This window comes from Suricata suricatta, chromosome 11 (assembly GCF_006229205.1).
Source record: "Suricata suricatta isolate VVHF042 chromosome 11, meerkat_22Aug2017_6uvM2_HiC, whole genome shotgun sequence".
Taxonomy (NCBI): Eukaryota; Metazoa; Chordata; class Mammalia; order Carnivora; family Herpestidae; genus Suricata; species Suricata suricatta.
The window spans coordinates 55,035,061-55,060,402 of NC_043710.1; the positions used below are offsets into that span (position 1 = coordinate 55,035,061).

At 40.5% G+C, this 25,342-nt stretch overlaps 1 protein-coding gene across 2 annotated transcripts in view; it reads right to left on the reverse strand.

The window, feature by feature from the left end:
* FAM168A (family with sequence similarity 168 member A) overlaps positions 1–25,342 on the reverse strand; it is a 235,030-nt gene that overhangs the window by 15,547 nt on the left and 194,141 nt on the right. The window contains exons 7-8 of one of the 2 annotated variants that reach the window (XM_029956480.1): positions 9,292–9,372; positions 4,500–4,526 (exon numbers count right to left, since the gene is read on the reverse strand). In XM_029956480.1, coding sequence (XP_029812340.1) covers positions 4,500–4,526; positions 9,292–9,372 — 108 coding nt within the window. The remainder of the gene's footprint in view (positions 1–4,499; positions 4,527–9,291; positions 9,373–25,342) is intronic. The other variant, XM_029956481.1, reaches the window with a different exon arrangement.

Below are 25,342 nucleotides of genomic sequence, written 5' to 3' on the forward strand. Positions count from 1 at the left end.
GGGGGTGCATTTAGTAAGTTGTTTTCAGAGAGAGACTGCAAAAGAATTACCATGACACAAACCTTGCTGGACTGCCACCTCTTTTAAAGGGACTGAGCTGTGGCAGTTCAGAAGGCACAGGCTGTCCGTGGGGCTCTTCTCGTTCCTTCTCCTGTACATCCAGCTGGGGCCGGACAGAGAAACCTCCTGCACACCCTTTATACCTCCTGTTGAGGTGTTGCTGGTGCCCCACTTTAGACATCTCCTCACGAATTAGAGATGATCTGCTGGGCCTTTATGAAATAATACGTCAAACTTGGGGTGGGTGTAAAATAGAGATGAGGCCCAGTCTGAAAGAAATCTGCAGAGAGTTTCCCGGTTGACCTGAGGCTTAGCTTCAGAAATTTGAAGGATGATGCTTCGTATGATCTAGAAGCGGGGAATAGCTCAAAAAACTTACCTTCATGGTATCCTGTGGGGAAGGAGAAAGGAAAGAGGGTTTCAAAAGGGAGGGGGGAATGCCTAACTTCTTAGAGATTTTTCTTGATATACTTTCTCCTAGAGGAGAAACCATTCTTGACCCAAATTTCTATTTAGAGTAGGAAGAACAGTTTTAATAGTATCTTTTCTACTCAAATAAGATCTTGGATATGAGGGTTTTAAAGAACATTAGCAGGATGTGGGGCTACACTGGCAATTGTTGGATATACTTGAAACATTGTAACAAGGGGCTAAGGCGAAGCAGGGTGGCATGAGAGGTGTGCCTGTCCACTGATTCTGCATGGCAAGGACAGCCCGCCTCCAGAGAGATCCCATAACCCCTCTGCCCATCCAGGTAACAGGTAACGCCTCTGGTTCCTTCAGTCGTGTGAGTACTGGGACCAGAGAAGAGGTCAAGGACCCTGCTGTTTTGCTGAACTAAGGCTAGAAGTGTAGCTGTTCTAGGCTGACTCTGTGGTTGCATTAATGGCCCGCGGTATATACAGCAGATGCTGAGAAATGAGAAGGAAATCATGGGAAGGAAAGTGACACTAAAAAGAGAATTCTGGCAGAAGAAATGGAGACCTAGCAGACTGCAAGCAGAGTCCAAAGCCTTTGCTGGACATCAAGACATGGCTCTGCAGACAATACAGAAGGGGGGCAGTCATTTTTAAACAATTACCTTGAGTTTCCTTTCCCTGGGATTGGGGCAGGGTGGGGGGATTAATAAAGGATCCAATTAGTGTTGAAAAATCTTATCAAGATGTCTCCAAATTTAGAGCCTGTCGCTCAATGTGGCTGGAGAGCCCTGGTCACTAAACAGCTCCCTAAAAAGTGAAACACGTGGCTCTGAGAAGTCAGATGTCCTCGTGAGCCCACAGGGCCGTCAGGGAGCAGCAGGCCTGAATTCAGCCACAGAAAATGTGGGTGTCCTGTTCCAGTCCAGTTTTTTCCCCCAAGTGGTACATACTTCACCGTAATTTTCATCATAAGCCAAAAGTCTGACATTAGTCTGAAGGACTACATGACAATTAAAGCAAATCAAAATCAACCAAAGAGTAACTGAAGCCTACACTGCACTCAGCACTGAGGGGAGCGCCACAGTGGACAGGAACACATGTGGGTCATGGTCACCGCACGCAGGTATTTATGGGCCAGCTGGGGATGCAACACAGCCACACGCCAGCCAGAGAGTGAACAAGACAGCATCACACACAATAAAATAACATTGCAGATTAGCCAGGAAAGAAGCAAGTGCGACTGTGCCTTTGATTATATCTTACTAACTGATCAAGTGAACTAAACTATATGTCCTGAAGAAGTGGGTATTTTCTTCTGGTTTCATTAAAAAAGAAAAGAAAACAAATGTTAGTGCTTTCTATGTTTCTCTACATATTTGAATTCTTAATAGTTTAAAACTGGACAGATACGAAGACCTCAAAAATAACACATATTAGCTGTCTCCTTGACGTCCCCATTGGTTAGTTGTCCTGTGCCATGTGATCTTCCTCTTCCATGTAAAATTCTACAGTAACCCATACTGGTGGTGGCAGCCATTGAGAGCTCAGTGGGATAAAGACAACACAACTGAAACTTTAGAGGCATAGTAATGGAGGAGGTCGCTCTGAGAGGCATGCCCACTCTTGGGTGCCATAAAAGATACCAACTCCTAGAATGTTCTATATTTTGAACGAGGTGGTAGTAAAATACAAGTGTATACATATGTCAAATATTACTGAGCTATATTATTTGAGACTAGTGCACTTTATGTACTGCTGTATATGTGTTATTCTTCAAGTTAAAAAGGAGAGAGGAAGAGGGAGAGAGAGAGAGAGAGGGAGAACACGAACACCCTTGGCAGTGAAGGGCCATGGCCCAGTCACAGCATGCTACCCACATCCAGGTGCTGGGTTGTTCACTTCCCTGGATACGGGGCCCTCACGCCCTTTGACATTTTGAACAATCTGTTAAGCACACTTACGAGGAAGAGAGGCAGCAAGGGACCATCATCCTGAATAAAGCAGTAAGTCAGGAAATCTGAGTTCTAGCCTGGGCTGTGCCACTTATTAGCTGGGGGACCTTGGGCAAGTCACCTAACTTTTGTTTTGTTGTCTCATAACATAGCAGTAATAATTTCTCCCTGATCGCTTCAGACTGTTGGTGCGAGGATCAACAGTAAAGTGTCATCCAGTCTTAAGAGTTCCTAATTCTAATACCTGCTGGTCTTCCATCCCTACCATTATGAACAGCTCTAATTTAAGTTCTCATCAGCTCTTAACTACCGCAACTGCTTCCTCATTGTTCTGTTTTTACACCCGCCAACTCCAATCTCCAAACTGCAATCAAGAGACATTTCTAAGACCTAAAACTAATTGTGAAATCTTAAGAACACTCCATGGTTCTCCACTGCCTACAGGCTAAGGCTGAACTTCCTGTGTGGCATTCAAGGCTTCTCATAATCTAGCCCTGTGATCTCTCTAGACTCTCATTGTTCTCACTTTCCAACCCTACACTATAGCCACACCAACTTTATCATTCCTAGAATATGCCAAGGAGTGTCACGGCACATCTCTATTTTTGCTCACTGTTCACTCTTCTTGGCCTGTCTTTCCCTCCAAATGCCATCTGGTAAAAATTTATTAGTTCCATCAATCATGAAGTTACCTCTACTATGAAGTCTTTCCTTTTCCCCACCCTTTGACCACAGCCCCTTCATATATCCCATATGGTTCGCTTCTATGATTCTTAGAAGCCTCTGTACTTGCTGGCTTGTCTGTCTGCCCCACTAACCTATGGTCTCCTTTAGAATAGGGACCTTGTCTTACTAGTCTTTATCTCTAAAGAGCCAGTGTAGGGTCTGGCACCAAGCATTCTGTGAAGAGAAGAGCTCCATACATACTTTTTAGTATTTCTATTTCAGATGGTTTAACTGGAGGGGCGAGAAAGCATGAGAACTTCTCTCACTTTTTATGGAATTTTCTGTCCAATTTCATAGATCCAAACAAAAACTGGACTCTCCATAAATGCTAAAAGAAACAGGTCTGTGACTAGCAAAAATTATAATAATAAAATTATAAGGGATAGACTGTTAACATTTAGAGGGACCTAAGAGATCATCTGGAATAAAACACTATCTATGGCTTGGAGACATTAGCGAATTGCCCAAGATCACCCAGCCCACGGCAGTGGCAAGGAGAAATTTTCACAGCTCATCTCCTGAAAGATGTGCCATACACAAATTCAATATTCAACATCCAAATAATTCACAGTTAAAAATTGAGAACGTGTGCAGAGATTTTAATGAAAACATTGTCCTGAGCAGCCCAGGTGAGGGTAATAAAAGTGGTAAGTCCCTCCCATGGTCCCTTACTGTCTGTGACAAAAGGACCTAGTCCAGTTACACTGCTGGGACCCTCACAGGCGCCCAGAAGTTCTTGTGGTGCTTTGGGCCTGGAGTCCACACTGCCCACTTAGTAAGCACACGTGGCCCTCACCTCTCACCATCCAGGAAAATGTCCTGAAAATGAGCCAGAGCTCACGATTGTATCTAGTCAACCAGGTCTTTCAAACATGTCAGACTGCCAATGGAGATGGAAAATCTGATCCTGGGGCAGACTGTATTTTGGGGTTCTTACAGGCATAATCCAGGGACTCCTCCAGAGGAGCCACCACAAAGCCAACAGAGGAGCCGTACAGGCTGAAGAATTTTGTTCACTTGATTGTTTGAATTCAGCAGCCAGGTTAGGGTGAAAGTTTCTGACCTAGGTCAGATGGGACCCCAGAGGTGAGGAAGGGGAAAGACGCCTTTTAGTGCCATGATCCTTGATTGCTGCCCTAGGGACGGTTCATGTGTGTCTCCAACCCATGATTTTGCACCATCAGACATGTTCCTGCATGCTTTAGGAACTGCTGCTGAGCCACCTGGGGGAGCCCAAGCCTAAGGGATGGGATTTGGGGAGGGAAGGAGAGGGAATCTACTGTTGTTACAAGGTAACACATTCATAGGCCATGATACAGATGAGGAAAAATAGCTCGCCTACCATAAGCTGAATGCAGGAACTGAAACTCTGTTGGATAGAAATGTTAGTTGAAATTACCACTAAGAATTTGTGCAAAGTAGTACATATTGCAGTTACAAAAACAGACTGTCTCAAGATAGCAGTTTCCCCCAGGCTACATAAGAAACAGTGAATGCATAGGGTGTGAAGTGCCTGACTTGCCATCCACTGAGGGAATGACAGACTTGCCATCCACTGAGGAGAAGGACCTCCTTGATGCCATGGCATCTTCCAGGCATCTGACCCAAGTTCGTGCTCTCTGAACTGCAGAGGGACTTCACACATGACAGAGACTGTGTGTGTGAGAGGAAGTAAAGGTTCAGGGTTCAAAGTCATCACCTTTGGCCTCTGGTAAAGCCCCAGAGGGCTAGGACCAATGCAGAGGTACTTCATCACTTGAAACTTCTGGAGGAGTGAGGTGCCACAGGAGGGGCTGTAGGGTCAGACAGACTGGGTTTGAATTCCAGCTCTGCTGCTTTTTAGCTGTGCAACTTTGGACAAGTTATTTAACCTCTGAGCAACACTGGAAGCAGGAAGATTCAACTCACACAAGACTAAAGCAGTAATTAACATTTGTGACATCACTCACACGGTGCCTGGAATATGGCAGGTGTTCAGGAAACACAAATTCCTTTCCCTCGTCCTTCCCCGGGTTTGTCACATGCAAAATAGGAACAATCTGTATTTGTACTTCAGAAAGTTGCTATGAAATCAAGTGAGACAGTAGGTGAAAAATGGCTTAAAAACACACCTTCTGTGAGGAGGTATTTCGTTTCTATCTATATTAGTTAATCTGTTTATCCTTTTCTTCCATTTTCAGGTCAGATTACCAATAATGTGATACATCCTCTGGTTGAGAATGAGTCTCAGTTGGCTTTTGCTTCCTGCAGAGCCAAATAGTTCTTAAATAAGATCCCTGAAATCATTAAGAGCTTGGAAAAAAATTCCAAGTACCCATACTGCTTTCAGAACCAATGAAAGAGTGAAATATTTCCCTGCATCCTGAACAGATGACATTTGAGAGTACTGAGAGCTGCTAAAAATAGCTCTCTCTGAAGCAACTTCTTGGTCTCCTTTAAGAAGCTGAGAGAAATTTAAACCTGAGAGCCTGGCTCTTTGCAGGCTTCTACCCCACAGGCATCTCTCTGCATCACGAACGCTGCTTCTGGCAGGAAGCTGACAGTAACCTGCACTGTCCTCTCTGTCCTTGAGCCGGCTCTTCCTCGGCAGGAGCTCCCCTACTGTCGTCAGGAGACCCGCTGAATGCAGAGGCCGGCCTCCGAAAATATGAAACAGACCAGTGGGGTGTGTGTGTCTAAATCCAAAGGAGAGGGATCTGCTCAAGGTCACACCAAAATCAGTAGCAGCGTTAGGAGTATAACCCCAGTCCTTCCAACTCCCAGTTCAGGGCTTTCGGACACAATGTGGGAATACCACAGTCTACAGGGCACTGTGTGGGTTTCTAAGGAAATGGTCAGGTTGCTTTAGTCATAGCTTAGAAATATGGTGAATTTTGAAAACATAAATTGGGGAAAATCAAGTTAAATGTGGGCTGATATTTGTTTGTTTTAAAATTAAGACTTAATCAGTACTTTATACATGCTTTCCAATCTCTCGTCTTTTTTTCCCACAGTTCCAGGCTCCTTCTGTGTGTTCTCTCTAGTCTGGCTGCTCTAGTCTCACTCCTCAATTTCTCTCTGGCCAACCGCAGAGCACATGCAGGTGTGGTGGCAAGATGCCGGAGTTTGGATCTTTGGGCTAGTTCCCAACTTCCCTAAACTTTAGTTTTCCCACTTGGAAAATTGGAATAACAATAGTAATGACTTCAACGGTTTGTTGCGATAGAAAACAAGTCAATATCCACAGAGCTTAAAATAGTCCCTGGTACATAGGAACCATTCAAGAAATATTATCTGTTTATTTTTATTTTCTGTCCTTCCACTCTCTTCCTAAACTAGTCCTCAAACAGTTCCAAAAACCAGCACCATAAGTTCTGAACATTATGAGAAAATGCCCCAGTGCGGGAAATTAGAGCCTTGACGAATTCACAGCCCCCTCCCTCGGTGGGGCCTCCTGTTACACGACTGTGTCACCTGCTGGTGACACCTCTCCTTCTCCTTCTAGTAAGGCTTTCACACATGGACCTCTCTCCTTAAAAACCCTCCCTCTATCCTTGCTAACCTCTCCAACAGCAAATCAAAGTCTTTAGACAGGAACCCTCCACTTTCCATTGGACAATGTATTTTAAACACATCCGTCTGTGACCTTTCCTTTAGTCTGAGAGGAAGAGCGGTCCTCCTGCGTGAGGCAGCCCATTCCACCTGCTCCCCAAAACAAAGAGGAGAACAGGGCTCTAGATCTCCCACCTCAGCATAGCCTCCTTGAAGGCCTGGCTCTATCTGGCAGCCCTCCTCCTGCCTCTCTGACTTGTCCTCCCTACTTGCTCTTTCCCATCAGCACTTATCTAATCATGCTCGCATCTAAAAAAAAAAAAAATGCCTCCTTTAACCCCACCTGCCCTTGTGATCGGTCCCCTTGTAGCCGAGCTTCTTGTAAGAGCAGGCTCTATCTGCTAACTCCGCTTCTTCACTCCCGGCCTCACCATCTCACCGCCTCTGCTTCCGCAGGTCACTGGTGGCCTCCTGACTACAAACACAATGTGTCTTCTTTCCTGACCTTAGCTGACCTTTTGCAACTACTCACCTCATTTTGTTTTAGACCAGATAGTTTACCAAGCAAATTCACAGATCTCATGGCATTTAAATTTAAATCATTTCTATATTGGGAGATACTTGATAATCAAAACCACTGAAGTTTTTAAGACAGATCTTATCAAATTTGATGAAATCTTTTATCAGAGTTAATTTCTGTAGCTTTTATTGTTTCTGCCTATTACACATTTTTTGGGAAATATGTGTCTTATTGACTAAAAGTTAATATAGAATGAACTATTAATGCTAAGATAGAGATTTTTTACTTTGTGGGTTACTGCTACCCTCACAAACAAGCTCTTTGAGTCAATGACTTTAGCTTCCCCAAGTCTGAATCACATGCAGTGTCTCCCAGAGTACCCTGAGCACAGCAGGGCCAAAATAAATGTCCGTGGAATGACACACCTATGTAAGGACTTTAGGGGTTAACATCACTTATTTGCATAAAATAGTGCTTTGTCTCCCCAAAAAAGAGGGGTCTCACAGTATGTGTGTCAGTGTGTATGATTACAAAATGATCCCTACTTTTCAATGGGGCAACTGAGGTTCAGAGAGGTCAAGTGATTCTAAGGCTGTTAATTTAGAAAGTGACAGTCAGAACTCATCTAGGTCTTCTGACATAGACCATGTTTTTCTTTTACTTATTCCGGAAGAAAGAGAATGATGGTAGGATGAATGCTGGATTGGCACAGAAAATCATGAGACCAAGAACTCGAAGATCTGCCAAGGGTTCTAGTCCATATGCTATTGCTACATCATTGAGTAATTTGGACAAAACACTGTTTATCTCTGGATCTCCCTTGTCCAGAGAAGGAGTTGAACTGGAGGATCTCTAAGGTCTTTTCAAACTTCTTAATTCTATAATAATCATTACTAAACAAGAAAATGGGGGTATGATTATGGCATTTAAGGCCTTTCCAAACCTGGCCCCTGGACATTTGTAGTTCAGATTCATCTATTATCCCCACCCCCACAGTGTACTTCAACCATTCCCACATCAGCATTCTTTTGTCCAGGCTCTGCTCTGCCTAGAACATCTAACTCTTTCTTTATGTGCTTAAAAGAATGTCTCCTGCTTCTCCCTCAGGTCTTGACTGCAAGACCCCCGCGAAGCATCCTGTACCCTTGCATCACACTGCACAGCTATATGAATTTGTCTATATGCCAACTCCCAAATGAACTAGAATTACTTCAGGCAAAGATGCCTCTTTTTCTCTATTCTAGTGTAGAGGACGTTCAACAAATAAACTCTTGTTGAGTAAATGAAGAGGAACTTACATAAAACCATCCACATCCTTTAGGTAAGTAGCACATTTCTCGGAGAGATGAGCTATTTTGTCCAAGGCCTCACAGCTAGTGAGTTGAGTACTCAAAATTCAAACCCAGGACTTTCTACCCGTAGCATCACCAGACCCTCTCTCTGGCCCCTTGAGTGTTAAAGCACCTGCTAAGTGTGAGGGTTAGTATTGGTGGTAAGACCTCTGCATTGCTCCTAGCCCAAAGTAGACTTTTTTTTTTTTTTAACATTTTCAAATCTATTTCAATCTCTTTCCAGGAATGGATAAGATAAAGGATGCTAGGCCTTTGTTATTTTTGAAAAACAGGTTCCTTGCCTCAGCCTGAAAACCAGTTCTTTATCCTCTGGTGGCAAGTCTCTCACTCTTTACCAAATCCACACCCCAGGAAGTCTGGTGTGCGTGTGCGTGTGCGTTTGCATCTGTGTGTGTCTCAACAGCAGCCCTAGGGAAAACTGAACAAAGAGTTGCTTTGGATATTGCTTGGGAGAGCAGAAAAGGTTCTGTGAGGAGGATGCATGTCTCAGATATTCCAGTAGAGAAGAGATGGGCCAACCTTAAATCCCAAGGAGAATAGAGGAGATTCTAATCCCACCCCAACCCTTAGGCTGAACTGCCCCAGTTCCCAGAGGAAACTCCCAGAACTATCAGGCCTGGATGGGCTGAATCCTGAGCAATTAAAGACAGGGAAAGGCCAACAGGTGGGTTTGTCTTTCCAAACAGAGCCCCGCCTCCCACCCCTGGCCCCCCTGCTGTCCTTCTCCTTACCTGGAGCATAACTGGGGCTATTGGTGGGGTACAGGCTGGGATTGTAGGCAGGGGCTGCTGCCGGGTAGGCTGTAGGGTAACCTGTGAAGAGACAAAAAAGCCCCAGTTAGTTGGACAAGAAAAAAAGGAAACAGAATCCCGGTCCTAGGGTTGGCCTTCAGCCTTTTCATGGGCCTTTTCAGACAGTATATGTGGCCAGCTTTTAATCTCTTGAGAAAAGTCACCAATACCACAATCCTAAGACATGCAGACTTTTCTCTTTTTTTCCTTTCCTTTTTTTTTTTTTTTTTTTTTTTGAAAAATAGCTCAAGAAATGGGGCTCCTGGTGGCTCAGTCGGTTAAACATCTGACTTTGGCTCAGGCCATGATCTCATGGTTTGTGGGTTCGAGCCCCGCATTAAGCTCTGTGCTGGCAGCTCAGAGCCTGAAGCCTGCCTTCAGTTCTGTGTCTTCCTCTCTCTGCCCTCCACCCCGACTTGTGCACACTCCTTCTCTCTCTCAAAAATAAACATTAAAAAAAAGTACAAGAATTGTATGTTTATATAATTAGTGTAAAAAAGAAAAAAATGGAAACACCATCCAAGTGTATGTGGTACAAAGGCTAAGTTTACTCACATTCCTACTGCAACACTAGTCCCCAGAGGTAGTAAAAGCTATCCTTCCAGAGAGTTTTCTATACATTTTGTACACATAATCAGTGGTATTCTGGTAAATATTTAACACCTGGCTTGAGGGGATTGAAGTGGAGCTCTATTTCTAGCATTTGCCAAGTTTCAAAGTAAAAATACTCCCACCGTGGCCAATTTCAAGCTACTAATGTCATTGAAGGAGTAGTTGGGAAAAGGTGCTCACAACTGGCCCTAAAGAAAGCACATGAGCCAGATCCAGCCTGCCACTGCATATTATAGATAGTTTTTTTTTTAATTTTTAAAGAATTTTTAAGTACAATCTACTTCCCAATGTGGAGCTTGTACTCACAACCACAAGATCGAGAGTCACATGTTCTACCAACTGTGTCTGTGGGGAGCCCCTCTTTTGGACATTTTTATTGGGACAAAATACATATGACATAAAATTTGTGATTCAGACATTTAAGTGTATAATTCAGTGTCATTAATCATGTTCACAATGTTGTACAAACATCCCCACTATCTGTTACTAAAACTTTTTAATCACTCCAAATTCTATACCTATTAAGCAATAACATCTCATTTCCTCTACCCACAGCTCCCATTAACCTTGAATCTACTTTGTTTCTATGAATTTGCCCATTCTAGATATTTTATATAAATGGAATCATATACTGCCCTTTTGTGTCTAGCTTCTTTCACTTTACCACAATGTTTTTGAGATTCATCCATGTTTAAGGATGTATTGAAACTATATTCCTTTTTAAGGCTGAAGGATTTTCTGCTGTATGTATACGCCACATCCTATTTACCATTTATCTGTTGATAGACATTTGGGTTGATTCCACCTTTTGGATATGGTGAATAATGCTGCTCTGAACAATGGTGTACATGTATATTTCTGAGTCCCTGTTTCAATTTCTTTGGGTATATACCTAGGAGTAGGATTTCTGGGTCATATGGTAATTACACGCTTAACTTTCTGAGGAATCATCAAACTGTTCTGCATTGTGGCTACACTATTTTATATTCATATCAACAATGTATGAGGATTCTAATTTTCCCACATCCTCACCCACACTTGTTACTTTTTATTATTATTATTATTATTATTATTATTATTATTATTATTATTATAGCCATTCTAGTAGGAATGAAGTGGTATCTTGCTGTGATTTCAATTTGTATTTCCCTAATGATTAATGATGTTGAGCATCTTTTCATGTGCTTATTGGCATCCACATATCTCTATGGAGAAATGTCTATTCAAAGTAGTTGTGATTTAGACTTTTAAGTTATAATTTAGGGGTTCCTGGGTGGTTCAGTCGGTTGAGCATCTGGTTTTGGCTCAGGTCATGATCTCATGGTTCGTGGGTTCAAACCCCGTGTTGGGCTCTGTGCTGACAGCTCAGAGCCTGGAGCCTGTTTCAGATTCTGTGTCTCCCTCTCTCTCTGACCCTCCCCTGCTTGTGCTGTCTCTGCCTCTCAAAAATAAATAAAAAACAGAAAAAAAATTAAAAAAAAAGAAAGTAGTTGCCCATTTAAAAAATTGGATCGTTTGGTTCTGTTGTTGAATTTTAGGAATCTTTTATATGATCTGGATATCAAACCCTAATCAGATACATGATTTGCAAATATTTTCTCCCATCCCATGAGTTTTCCTTTCCTCTTCTTGATAATGCCTTTGATGAACAAAATTTTTTAATTTTGATGAAGTCCAATTTACCTATTTTTTTGTTTTGTTGCTCATACTTTCGGTGTCATATCTAAGAATTCATTGCCAAATCCAAGGTCACGAAGATTTAACTTTATGGTTTCTTCTATAAGTTTTATGATTTTGACTCTTATATCTAGACTGTCAATCCTTTTTTGTAAATGGTGTGAGGTAGGGGTATATTGTAGTTTTATATTCTACTGTTTCACTTAACACTGTATTTTCCCATATCATTACATATTCTTCAAAAACATTATTTTAAATGCCTTTATGGTATTCCATTATGTAGATATATCAAATCATTTAACCATTACTCTGTTTTTAGATGTTTAGGTTGTTTGCAAATTTTCATTATAATACATAGAGCTATGAGAACAACCCAAATAAGTCTTTGGCTAAATCTCTGATTATTTTAGGAACAATTCTAGAAGTGAGACTTCTAGGTAAAAAGATAGTGCTATTTTTAAAACTCGTCCATTCAACAAATACTTAGGTATTTACTCTGTGCTATAAACTGTGATGTCTGTACTTGTGGAGCTTATATTTTAAAAAGGTAGGAGAAGGCAGTGGACAAATAGCAAATATGAATAAATGCAATCTAAAGTGCTATGGAAAAGAAAAATGGCAGGGTAGAGGGTGTAAGAACTGCCAGAGTGTTGGAGGGAGAGCACTGCCATATTGAATAGGGCAACCAATATAAGACACACTGAGAAGGTAAGGTTTTTCACAAAGAGTTGAGGGAAATAAAGTTAACCAAGCAGATGGCTGAAGAAAGAGCATTTCAGATGAAGGAAACCGTACAAAGCCCCTAAGTGGAAAGCCTGTGGGATGTGTCCAAGGAACAGCAAAGAGGCCAGTGGAATGAATGGTGGAGGGGGCGAGTAGCAGTGTAGTAGAGGAAGTCAGAGAGATAAAGGTTGGACAGTTCACACAGCGCCTCATAGTCCTATTGAAAGGACTTCACTTTCATTCTGAGTGAAATGAGAAGACATCACAGGGGTTTGAGCAGAAGAAAAACATGATCTGACTTTTGTTTGAAAAGGGCCACTCTGATTACTGTATTGAAAGCAGACTATACTGGGGGCAGTGTAGAGAAGCAGAGACCAGTCAGGAGGCTATTGCAACTCCTAGCAACAGATGGTGGACCTCAGATGAGGGCAAAATCCGCAGATGTGATGAGAAGTGACATGCTAAGAGTTTTCACATACTTTGCCAAACTGCTTCTTAGAGAGACTATCAATTTGTACTTGCACTAGCAGTAGGTAAGTGCCTGTCTCACTGTTCCCTGCAGCTTTTTAATGCTCATTGGTATTTTGACTGACGATGGAAAGCTGACTTTAAAAGTCAAAGATTAAATCCCTAAATCCCTAAAAGCTTCTTTGGGATTTGTAAATATTGCACTTTAATAATGTATCTTTGTTAATATGCCTTTCCCTAAATCTTTTCCAACTTCAGAGAAAATTCATCTCACTTTATCCCTCAATCATTTTCTAATTTCAGAACCAAGGTGGATAACTTGTTGTCTCTTAATCTGTGTCTTGGAGATCTGCCACTTATCAAAAAGAAAGTCAGGGGTTTAATCTGGGAAGCAAAGTGACCCAGTCTCATAGCTGAAATCTATATTCAGCTTCACGTGAGAGGACTGTGAGGCCAAGGGTAATCCTATCCCTGTTTTGTCATTTCAGATGCCTTTTACTTTGAGGGGCAATTATAGGATCCCCCTTCAATGTTCCCAAGCAGAATTATTTTTCATTCACTTGAATTTGACAAATACAAGATGGCAGAATAGAACAAGCTTTATTTGATCCTCCAACCTTCTTTGTTTTTTAAAAAAATTTTTTTTTAATGTTTTATTTATTTTGGGTACAGAGAAAGATAGAGCATGAGAGGGGGAGGGGCAGAGAGAGGGAGACACAGAATCTGAAGCAGGCTCCAGGCTCTGAGCTTGCTGTCTGCACAGAGCCCGACGCGGGGCTCGAACCCACAAACGTGAGATCTGACCTGAGCCGAAGCCGGCCGCTCAACCGACTGAGCCACCCAGGCGCCCCCCTCTTTGTTTTATAAATGACAGCCTCAGACCGAGAGGGAAAAAAAGGGACTGCTGATGCTAGAATGTACTTGAAGGCCATTTGGTCGACCCTCACATTTGGGTACAGAGCCTCCTCTATGACACACTCATAAGATCATTCAACCCAGCCTTTACATCTCTACAGATAGCAAACTCTTTCCTTTCCTGAGACCCCTAGTCCACCGTGAGACTGCTCTGATGGGTCTGAAAGTGACTTTTCATACTTCACTGAACTGTATTGGTAGCCTTTGCTCTTCGGAATAGAACAGATTTGAAGATGCAGCCATCCCCAATTACAGAACATACCACGCTGTACATCAACAGTATGTTTAGATTTCCTGTCCTGCCCACTCTCCCCAAACTGTAAGCTCTCTGAAGACACGACTATGTCTTACTTGCTTGTATGCAATGGCTCTTGGTCAGTTCTTGCTCCCCACTCTTTCAACACACCATTCCTCCCCCCCGCCTTCCCTCAGCCTGGACAGGAAGCATCTGAGTTTCTCTCAAACATAAGGTGGTGGTGGATAGTCTCTGTGGCCAATAGAGAATCTCTTCTTCACCATCAAATTTCCCTCTCTAGAAAGGGCATCAAAGGTATGGGCATCCTTCATACAACTTCCCTGGTTTGGTTTTGTTTCCTTGTTCCCAACTAATATTATTCATCTTGCTGCTTTCTGCTGCTGCTGATGTTGGCATCTCTAAAGTCTAGCACAGTTAAAGCAGAAAACAGGTACTCAATGCAGAGATTACAGGGTGGAGCAGGGGGAGGGGAGGAACGGTTCCTGGAACTACAATGGGTTTATAAACAAGAGAAACAAATTCAGCAGGGTCCCTGGCTTTGAGAGAGTCACCAACTAATGAGGGAGAACGATAGTTAGAATGCCTCCTGAAACGCGTCCTGATAAAGGTAGAGAGTGGGCAAAGAAGGGGCCTTCATTAACCAACATTTTTTAGTATCTATTATCTACCAGGGATTATGCAGGCCCTGAGGTGTCCCTCGATGTGGATAAGAAAGGAGAAGAAGGACATTCCAGGCAAAAGCATAGGTAGCATTCTGGGGGCATCCATAAGTGGCTTGGCTTGTATCTTCCTTGGCTCTAAGAAGCAGGACTGATGGGGTAACCTGAGGGGAAAGGTTCTCTTGGGGGCTTGAGCTCATCATTTCATCTTATAACTATGTCTCCCTTTATGGTGGATGGCTCTAACTTACCTTCCTAGTTATACTTGTCACTATGTCTGAGTTTCATACTGCTAAACCAGACTCTCTCCTGAACTCCTGACACATATGGTATCTAACTGCCTACTCAACATCTCCATCTGGATGTTTGCTAGGCTATCCAGGCTATCCAGTGAGTGGTTAAGAGTATGGTCTCTGGAGCTAGAGCTAGACTCAGGTTTGTATCCCAGCAACACCACTGATTATTTGTGATCTTGGGCCACTTATTTACCCTCTATGTGCTTCAGTTTTCCCATCTGTAAAATGGGACTATTACTTACCTAATAAGTTGCCATAGTTTAAATTAGTTAAGACCTCAAAGCACTAGGAGCCAGGCAAATTGTTAAGACTTCAAAAAGTCAGCTATTATTATTTCAAACATATTTAAAAACAAATTTTTACTTTCTATCCTCCTATTCCCTTCTAAACCTGTCCCTCTGCAGTTTTCTTTATACCAGCAAATGACAACTCATTCTTCCAGTTCTCAGGCCAGAAATCTTAGGTTCATCCTTGACACTATTCTTTCTCTACTATCCGCACCAGCAAATCCTTTCAGTTCCATCTCCAGAATATATTCAGAATCTGACTTTCTCTCATCGCCTACATACTTCTTTCCAAATTACTGCACTAGCTTCATAACTGGTCTCCCTGCTTCTACCTTTGATTCTGTGCAGTCTATTCCCCACAGCAGTCAGAGTGATCCTGTTAAAACATTAAATCAGATCATGACACTCTCTCTTTAAGCCCCACAGTGGCTTCCCATAGCAATCACAAGGAAATCCTTTTAATGACCCACCTGAGCCTCAGCCACCTTTCCAAACGTCCTCTCCTACTATCTGCCCCCCTGCGAGTCTCCTCCAGCCACACTGGCCTCCCTGCTCCTCTTAATGTGTCAAGCATTTTCCCATCTCAGCCTCTTACTCTTTGTATTCCCTCTTCCTAGAACTCTGTTTAAAGGTCATTTTATATTCGTTCTAAAATAATATTCTCAACTTTCATTACCCTCTATGCTTCTTATCCTGTTTTGTTTTTCTTCACAGCACTTAACCTGACATACTCTATGTTTACTTGCTTAGGGGAGACCATCTGTCTCCCACCACTAGAATGTAAGCTTAGGCCACAGTAGCACTTCCTGGTATGCAGCTCTTCCTGCTGGAAGTCTCCTCCTAGCACACTCTAAAGACACTCCTTTTGACTCTCAAACACCCAAGGGAGCAGAATGCATTACAGGTCCTGGTCCCCCAAAGCTACCGCCATCTGTGGAAGCTCATCAGGTGTAAAGATACTGAGTTCAAGTAATACACCATATACATTTCTTCCATTGCTCATACAGAAGACATTCTTTACACCTGTGATTTCATTTGAGCCTCAAAACAACACTAATGGTGGGGCACCTGGCTGGCTTAGTCAGTGGAGCACATGACTCTGGATCTTGGGGTTGTGAGCTCAGACCCCACATTGGGCACAGAGATTACTTAAAATTAAGATCTTAAAACAAGCAAACAAACAACTAATGTTATTTCCCCCATTTTGTAGATTAGGAAACAGGCTTGGAGAGGTGAAGTGTCTTTTTGGATAAGATTTGTCATTTTCAGCAAGTCAGTGGTGTTATTGGAAAGGAAATCCTGAAACCAATAATGCCTTTTCCACACCTGTCAAATAACTATGATTTGGTCCTTGGAAGTCTTCCCCTTCTGTACTTACATTCTTTGAAGGTCAAGAGTAAAGAGAATAAATGGAAAAAATGAGCTTTTCTCCTTTGTATCCCAAAAGCTATAGCAGTGATCAGGTTTCCTGGGATTCTGATGTGTACATTTTAATTGCTTTACAGATGTCAATACAATCTAATCCCTTCTTCTTGTTGTCACTAGGATTAGGACTGAAGAAATGTAAAGCTAGTTTTTTATTAAAATGGAAATTAGAAATTACTTTTAAGAGAAATCAGAGGACTATTTCTGAAATGACTTGATCTTTAGAAGTAAGAAAGCAAGAGTATCAAAAGGCTAGTGGAAAACTAACTCCCTGGCTTAGGAAGACAAAGAGGATTATGCCTTTGTGAGCAGGGGACGCTTATGCAATGAAGACATTTTAGGTCTGCAGCTCAAGATGAACAAGAAAAAAACTGTCTCCCTCCCCCATTTCAAGGCCAGGTGACCAAAACCCAAACAAGCAAAACAAAACAAAACAAAACAAAACAAAACAAAACACTTAATTCTCTCAAAATAAAAAAGAGGGCAAAAGGAAGAATATAATTTCGAATCTGCAGTATGTTCTGAGCAATATGTCAGGCCTTCTTCATCTAATTTAATCTTCACAGTAACTCTGAAATACTTTAGCAATCCCATTTTAGAGATGAGAATGCTGAAACTTCGGCTTATCTTAAATAGCTGGTGAACAGAGAATGGAGACAGAACCAGGCCTGCTGAGTGAGACAAAGTCCATTTCTACTAACTTCCTACCTCTCCTTACAACACAAACCTTGGGATTTGGCTGCCTCTCCCTCCCAAGTTTTAGTTTCATAATGTGGGAAAACAAAAAAATTATTCAATTTGGTCAAAGATGATTCAGTTACCCAAAGCAAAACAAAACAAAAAACAACAAAAAAGCTATCATTCCTACTAAGCATACTAATATAAGTCATACTCATGCTATTGAAAAGTACCACATAGGCAATGAATTACAGAATTAGAAGAGGTATTAGAGATGACTGAGTCCAATCTGCCACTCTGTCCAAGAATACCCTTTAGAATGGGCCACGCAGCTGGCCATGTGGCCTCTGCTGGCACACTCCTCTAATGATGGCATGCGCAGAAACCCTTTAGGTAGTCCTGCAGGAGATCTCTGAAAGTTAAGAAATTCTTCACACTAGCTAACAACCTGCTTTATAAGGTATCTTGACTCTGAAAAGCTTCCAAGCTACTGGTCCTGGTTCTCACTGAATATGTCTGTTTCCTATGTTTCAGGACAATCTTCCAGAGATATGAAGATATCAGTTGTTCTTCCTGAATTTTCTCTTGTCCAAATCCAACAGACCCAATTCCTTCAACCCCTTCTCCATACTGGCTGCCCACCTTTGGGCAGACTTCAAGGTACAGATCCCCTTCCCTTAAAGCAATTCAACTTTCTTCTTGTCTTGTTCAGTCTTCTGCTGATGGGTTTTCTCCAACTAAAAAAAAATTGGGAACCTAGCTAGCTAAGTTGGTTAAGCATCCGACTTCGGCTCAGGTCATGATCTCGTGCTTCGTGAGAGAGAACAGCTGACAGCTCAGAGCCTGGAGCCTGATTCAGATTCTGTCTGTCTGTCTGTCTGTCTCTCTCTCTCTCTCTGCCATCTCTCACTTGTATGCCATCTCTCTCTCTCAAAAATAAAACATTAAAATTTTTTGAAAATAAATTGACAAAACAAGGTGATGTGTAGTCAGTGAAGGCCAAAAATAACTTAATCCAGATTTCTTCATCATTATCCATCAGCATAGTTAATATCTAGCAAATGCTTACTCTGCACTAGCAGGATGTAAGCTTCTTTACATAGGAATTTAAGTTTAATAGGGAAATAATTTATGTTATATTAATCTATAGGTAATCTATATGACATATAATCAGAGAATGTCAGAGTGTTATCAGAATGAAGGAGGGAGTGAAGAACAGGTCTGGGAAAGCTGGAAATGGGTTGTTAGAAGAAGGAACATTTGATTGGCCTTGAACAATGAGTGGGAGCAGTTTGTCAGAGGTGTGGAGGAGTGGGGACAAAGAAATATATATTCCCTTCATGCATGATGGCAGGAAAGCGTATGCCACACTAGGGAAATGGCAAATGGCTTGGGATGGTTGGAGTTTATAGTGTGTAGGGAAAGGCAACAAGAAATGAAGAGAAAAAGGTAGACTGAGAACAGATTGTGAAGGGATCTGAATGCCAGGCTAAGGGACAGAATTTATCACTCAATAATAAGAATCCATTGGAGGACTTTAAACCGGGAGTTTCAGATTTGTGTTTTACCTACGCCAGCAGCACCTGTGGACGAGTCCAGAGAGGGTGAGATCAGAGGAAGGAAAGACCAGATAAGTTATTACAATTGCCCAAAAGCAAAGCTAAAACAGGAGCAATGGGATAAAGAGGAAAAGGGGCAACAACAAAGATGTTTAGGAGACACAGCCTACAAAATACCATCCTGATGGCAAAACCTCACTTTTCCTGCTGTGAGGCGAAAGGCTACGAAGCAAGATGGGAAATACTCTAACTGCAGGTTTTATAGGCTTCTTGTTGCTTCTTTTCTCTAATAGGCAGAAGGAAAGAAAGTAAATCAAATGGATTCTTGAATCTCACTGGCTCCAGAAAACAGCCCAAATCTGATTTTCTTCCTAGCTGGGAGGCCTGGCCGAGGGTACTATTCTGATGAGACTGCAGGTCAGTCTAGGCAGACAGCGTCTCCGCAGGACTAGCTCCAGACCTGCCCAACAGACTTGAATCTGAGGTAGCCTACACATGGGATCCAAGGCCTCCCCACCTAGACTCCCACTAGTGAGCCCCATGGGATTGTAAGGGTGGTAAGTAAGGCACTGTTCTTCCCAGTTAGGGCAAGGCAACTCCCTCTGAGAAATATCCAGTAATCCAGAAAGGGGAAATATCCAGTAATCAATTGTGCTCTGACTTATGTTGCATCTTCAGGGAGAACTACCCTTTAGTTAAAAAGCCAGTAAGCTGTGTGGGTCTTTCTCCTGGCTGAGCCCTAGAAGAAGGCGGCCGCTAAAATCAGAGCAGGTTTAACATGACATGCCTTTAGTGCAAGAACAGTATCATCAGTTAAAAAGGAAAATAGGTTGTTAAAACTAATAATAAAATTGCTCCTTAGGTAAGTAGTGTGTGCTGTTCCTGAGGGGAAAAAATTCTTCTACAAATCTAACAGAATCTCCAAAGCTCCCTATCTGCCAGTATGGGGTATGGGAGAAATTTTAAAGGAAAGCAGATGGCCTATTCTGTCTCAATGTCCATTCTGAGAGTGTGCTGCTGCTTTTGTTTTTGTTTTTGTATCTACGAAGGGAGGTCTCAATACTTTACAGATTATTTGGTGAATGATTCCCACACTCCCTGTATTTATTTTCTAAAAAGAAATAAAAGAGCAAGATGAAATTTTGCAAATGGATGATTTAGTCCATAAGTTCCTTTTCCTCCCAAATCAATTCTCTCTTTTATTCTATTATTTGGTTTTAAGAGATCTGGAAAGGGAAGATCTTGTTTAAAATAAGTAAAATATAGTGGAATACTTGTTTTTTCCATGTGAAGAAAAAAGTTAGATTCCCCATCTCGTACTTCTCCAATTCCAGAAAGACCAAAAACTTAAATATTAAAACAACAATGACAACAAAAACACTTAACACTATTAGGAAAAATAGAATATAGTTTGACCTTGGGAATAGAAAGTATTTCTTAGATGAAATACTAAGAAAAAAGCCCACAAAAGATTGATAAATTTAAACTCACTAAAATTTAAGCAAAGTTAAAAAACAAGTACATAGAAAAGATATTTGTAACAAATGTATCCAGAATAAAAAACTCATATTTAATCAACAAGGAAATGAAAATAAGCCAATTGAATCTAACCACAGTATTCAAAGAAATCACACAAATGAATAGGAAAAAGGAGGAGAAAGGGAAAAGATGTTCAATCATATTAGTAATCACCAAAATGCAAATAAATGAAATAAAATATCATTTCACACCTATCAGACTGACAAAAATTTTAAAGTCTGACAATAACAAGTGCTGGGAAGGATCTAAAACCATAGGAATCAGTAAAAGCATTCTGAAAGGCAATTTTGCAATGCCAAATAAAGATACACAACCTAGCAGTTGGGAAACTGGATTTTTGAGGTGGGTCTTGTGAGGCGGCGGGATTCTGGCAGGCAAAGATAACAGGATTGATATCCAAACAAAATAACAAAAAAACCCAATATAAGCAAAGTCAGAGACAGAAACCCATTTGAGAAATGACAAGACTGTTTTCTAAAGGGGCTACACCATTTTTTACGTTCTCATTAGCAGTATGAGAGTTTTCACTTTCTCCACATCCTTGTCAACACTTGTTATTACCTGACTTTTTGATTACAGCCATCCTAGGGGTGTAAGGTGCTACCTGGTTGTGGTTTTGATTTGCATTTTCCTGATAATTATGCAGAAATCGCTGCATGTGTTTATTAGCCACTTGTATACCTTCTTTGAAGAATCATCTATTCAGGTTCTTTGCATATTTCTTAATTGGGTTATTTGTCTTTTTATTATTGAGTCATAAGAGTTCTTGATATAATCTAGATGCAAGCCAGATCTAGATGTCTTATCAGACAGATGATGTGCAAATATTGTACCCCAGTCTGCGGCTGTCTTTTTGCTTCCTTGATGGTGTCCTTTGAAACACAAAAAGTTTTTCCTTTTTTCCGTTTTTAAAAAAATTACTCTTTTATTGTTATTATTTTTACTTATTTTTTAAATGTTTATTTTGAGATAAGAGTGCACACAGGCAAGGAACAGGCAGGGGTAGTCAGAGAAAGGGAGAAAGAGAATCCCCAGCAGCTCCATGCTGTCAGTGCAAAGCCTGTCGCGGGGCTCACTTTCATGAACTGTGAGATCATAACCTAAGCCAAGATCAAGAGCTGGATGCCTAACCAACTGAGCAACCCAGATGCTCCCAGAACTTTTTACTTTTGATGAAATCCAATTTGTGTATTTTTTTCCTTTTGCTGTTTGTGCTATTGGTGTTACATATTTAAGAAACGACTGCCAAATCTAAGCTCACAAAGATTTACCTTCAGCCTTTCCTGTGTAAGTTTTATAGTTTTAGCTCTTATATTTAGGACTTTGGATCCATTTTGAGTTAATATTTGCATATCATGTAAGGTGTTTCATTCTTTCATATGTGGATATAGAGTGTCCCAGCACCATTTGTGGAAATGATTATTCTTTCTCTATTGAATTGTTTTTGGTACGCTTGTCGAAAATTGACCATAAATGTGAGAGTTGGCTCCTGGATAGCCAATTCTATTCCACTGATCCATATGTTTATCCTTATGTCAAAATCATATTGTCTTTATTATCGTAGCTTTCTATTAAGTTTTGAAATTGGGAAGTGTGGGTCCTCCAACTTTGTTCTTTTTCAAGACTGTTTTGGCTAATATGGGTCCTTTGAATTTCCATGCAGATTTTATTAACATCTTGTCAAAATCTGCAAACAAACCAGCTAGGATTTTGATAGTGTTTATGTTGAATCTTTAGATCAATTTAGGAACTATTACCATCTTAAAAAATATTAAGCCTTTCAATCCACAAACATGGATTCGAAAATTGTTCTTCATGTGCTTGCTTCAGCAGCACATATACTAAAATTGGAAAATTGTTTTTCCATTTATTTAGATCCTTAGTTTCTTTCAACAATATTTTATAGTTTTCAAAGTATAACTTTTATACTTCTTTTGTTAAATGTATCCCTAAGTATTTTTATTTAATTCATTTGTTGTAAATTTATAATGCTGTAAATGGAATTGTTTTCTTAATATAACTTTTAGATTATTTATTATAACTATAGAAATACAACTGATTTTTATATATTGATCTTGTATCCTATAACCTTGCTGAACTCATTTATTAGTTCTATCAGTTTGTGAGTTCCTCAGAATTTTGTACATGCAAGATTTTGTCATATGCAAATACAAATATTTTTACTTCTTACTTTATAACCTGGATGACTTTTTATTTCATATTCTTGCCCAACTGCCCTAGTTAGGTCCTCCAGGACAGTGTTCAACAGAAATGGTAAGCTGCACATCCTTGTCTTGTTCCCAGTGTTGGAGGAAAAGCATTCAGTCTTTTAAAATTAAGTGCAGTAATAGCCATGGGTTTTTCATAAATGTCCTTGTTAGACTAAGGAAGTTCCCTTCTATTCCTAATATGTTGTGCTGTTTCTGTTTTGTTTTGTCTTTTTAATCATTAAAGGGTATTGGAGTTTGTCAAATGCTTATTCTGTGTCAACTGAGATTATGCGGGTATTGTCATTTAACCTTTTAATATGGTGCACGGCACTGATTGATTTTTCTATGCTGAATGGATCTTGCACCTCTGGGATAAATCCCACTTGGTCACAGTGTATAATATAATCCTTTCTATAACTTATTGGACTCAGTTTGGTAGTATTTGTTGAGGACTTCGGCATTTATATTCAAATGACATACTGGTTCTATAGTTTTCTTGTGATGTCTTTGTCTGGTTTTGGGATCAAGGCAACACAAACTAGTCTTACAGTAATTAGAAAGTGTTCTATTTTTTGGAAGAGTTTGTGGACAGTTAGTGTTAATTCTTATTTAAATGTTCGTCAGAACTCACCAATGAAACTACCTGGTTCTGAGCTTTTCACTGTGGGATTTTTTTTTTTATTACTAATTCCACTTGCATGTTATAGGTTCCTTCAGATTTTCTATTTCTTCATAAATTAGCATTGAAAGTTTGTGTATTTCTAGTAATTTCTCCATTTCACCTAGGTATCTCATTTCTTGGCATACAATCGTTCATTGTATTCCCTTATAATCCTTTTTATTTCTGTAAAGTCAGTAGTTAAGTCTCCTCTATCAGTCCAAAGTTTAGTAATTTGAGTCTTCTCCCTTTTGTTCTTATCAGTCTAGATAAAAGTTTGTCAACTTTGTTGATCTTTTGAAAAACAATAAACTTTTGGTTTATTGGTATTTTTTCTATTTCCTCCTTTCCTCCCCTCTTTTCCCCTTTTCTTTCCTTTCGAAAGAGCATGTGCAAGCAAGCAGGAGAGGGACAGAGGGAGAGAGAATCTTAAGCAGGCCCAGCACAGAGCCCAACACGGAGCTCAATCTCACAATCCTGATATCATGACCTGAGCCAAATCAAAAGTCAAGGCTTGACCCATTGAGCCACCCAGTCACCTTTGTTTTTCTATTTTTAAATTGCTTTGATTTCTGCTCTAATCGTTATTATTTCTTTCCTTTTCCTTATTTTAGATTTAGTTTGCTCTTTTTCCCCTCAGTATGTTAGGTCAAAATGTTACTGAATTAATTCTTCGTTTTCAATGCAGGCATTTACAGCTATAAATTTCCTTTTAAGTACCACTTTAGCTACGTCCCATAAATTTTAGTGTGCTGTGTTTCATTCACATTCATTCACTCCCAGTATTTTCCAATTTCCCTCATGATTTCTTCTTTGAACCACTGGTTATTTAGGAGTGTGTTAATTTTCACAAAATTGTAAATTTCTCAAATTTCTTCTATTTTTAATGTCCAGTTTCATTCCATTGTGGTTGGAGAACATATTTTATATGTTTAAATATATTGAGAGTTTGTATATTTAAATATATTGAGAGTTGTTTTATGGCCCAGCATATGGTCTATCCTGAATGTTTCACATATGCTTGAGAAGAATTATATTCTACTGTTGGACTGCCCTACAGATATTTGTTAGATAGAGTTGGTATACAATGTTGTTTACGTCTTCCATTTCTTTGTTGATCTTCTGTCTGGTTGTTCTACCCATTACTGAAAGTGAGGTACTGGAAGTCAGCAAGATGCAGTAATCAAAGAAAGTGAGGTACTGAAGTGTCCAGCTCTAACTGCTGAATTACCTCTTTGGCTCCTCATTTCTGTTACCTTTTGTTTTGTGCATTTTGTTAGGTGCATATATAATCATTACATCTGCAGGCTGGGTTGACCCTTTATCATGATAAAATATCCCTTTTTATCTCCAGTAACTTTTTTTGGGTTTATTTTAAAGTTTATTCTATCTGATATTAGTATCACCACTCTAGCTTTCCTACTATGGTTGCTATTACATTATCTTTTTCCATTCTTTTACCTTTAGCTTTTTGTATCTTTGCACCTAAAGTGGTATCTCCTGTAGATAGGAGATATAGTTGGATCCTGATTTTTTAAAATCTAGTATGGGAATATCTGCCTTTTTATTTTATATAGAGCAGATTGGATGAAGGCATTGGAACAGCAGGCTGTGTTGAAAATTGAGTAAAGACATTGACAGTAAAGGAAAAGAGAGGAAATGACAGCCTAAGGAGGTAGAAGATCCATAGGAATTTTTTTTGCAAAGGACACATTCCTTCTGAGAGTCAGGAGAAAGAATCTCCTGCTCTGGTCCTCTTATGGGAGCCATCGTGGTCCAGTGGGAAGAACAGGAGTTATGAAGGCAGGCAAACGTGGATTCAAAAGTCTACTGAACCACTAACCAGACATTAAATCATAGGCAAGTCCCTTTACCTGAGCCTCAGGAACACAGGGTTATCATATACTATAGGCTAGAAAATTAAGACTCAGCATGCAAAATACCTAGCACAAACCTTGGTACAGAGTAGTAAGTACTTCAATAAATGTTAGTCCCCACCCCTATCCCTTTCATTAAAAGCTCCCTAGGA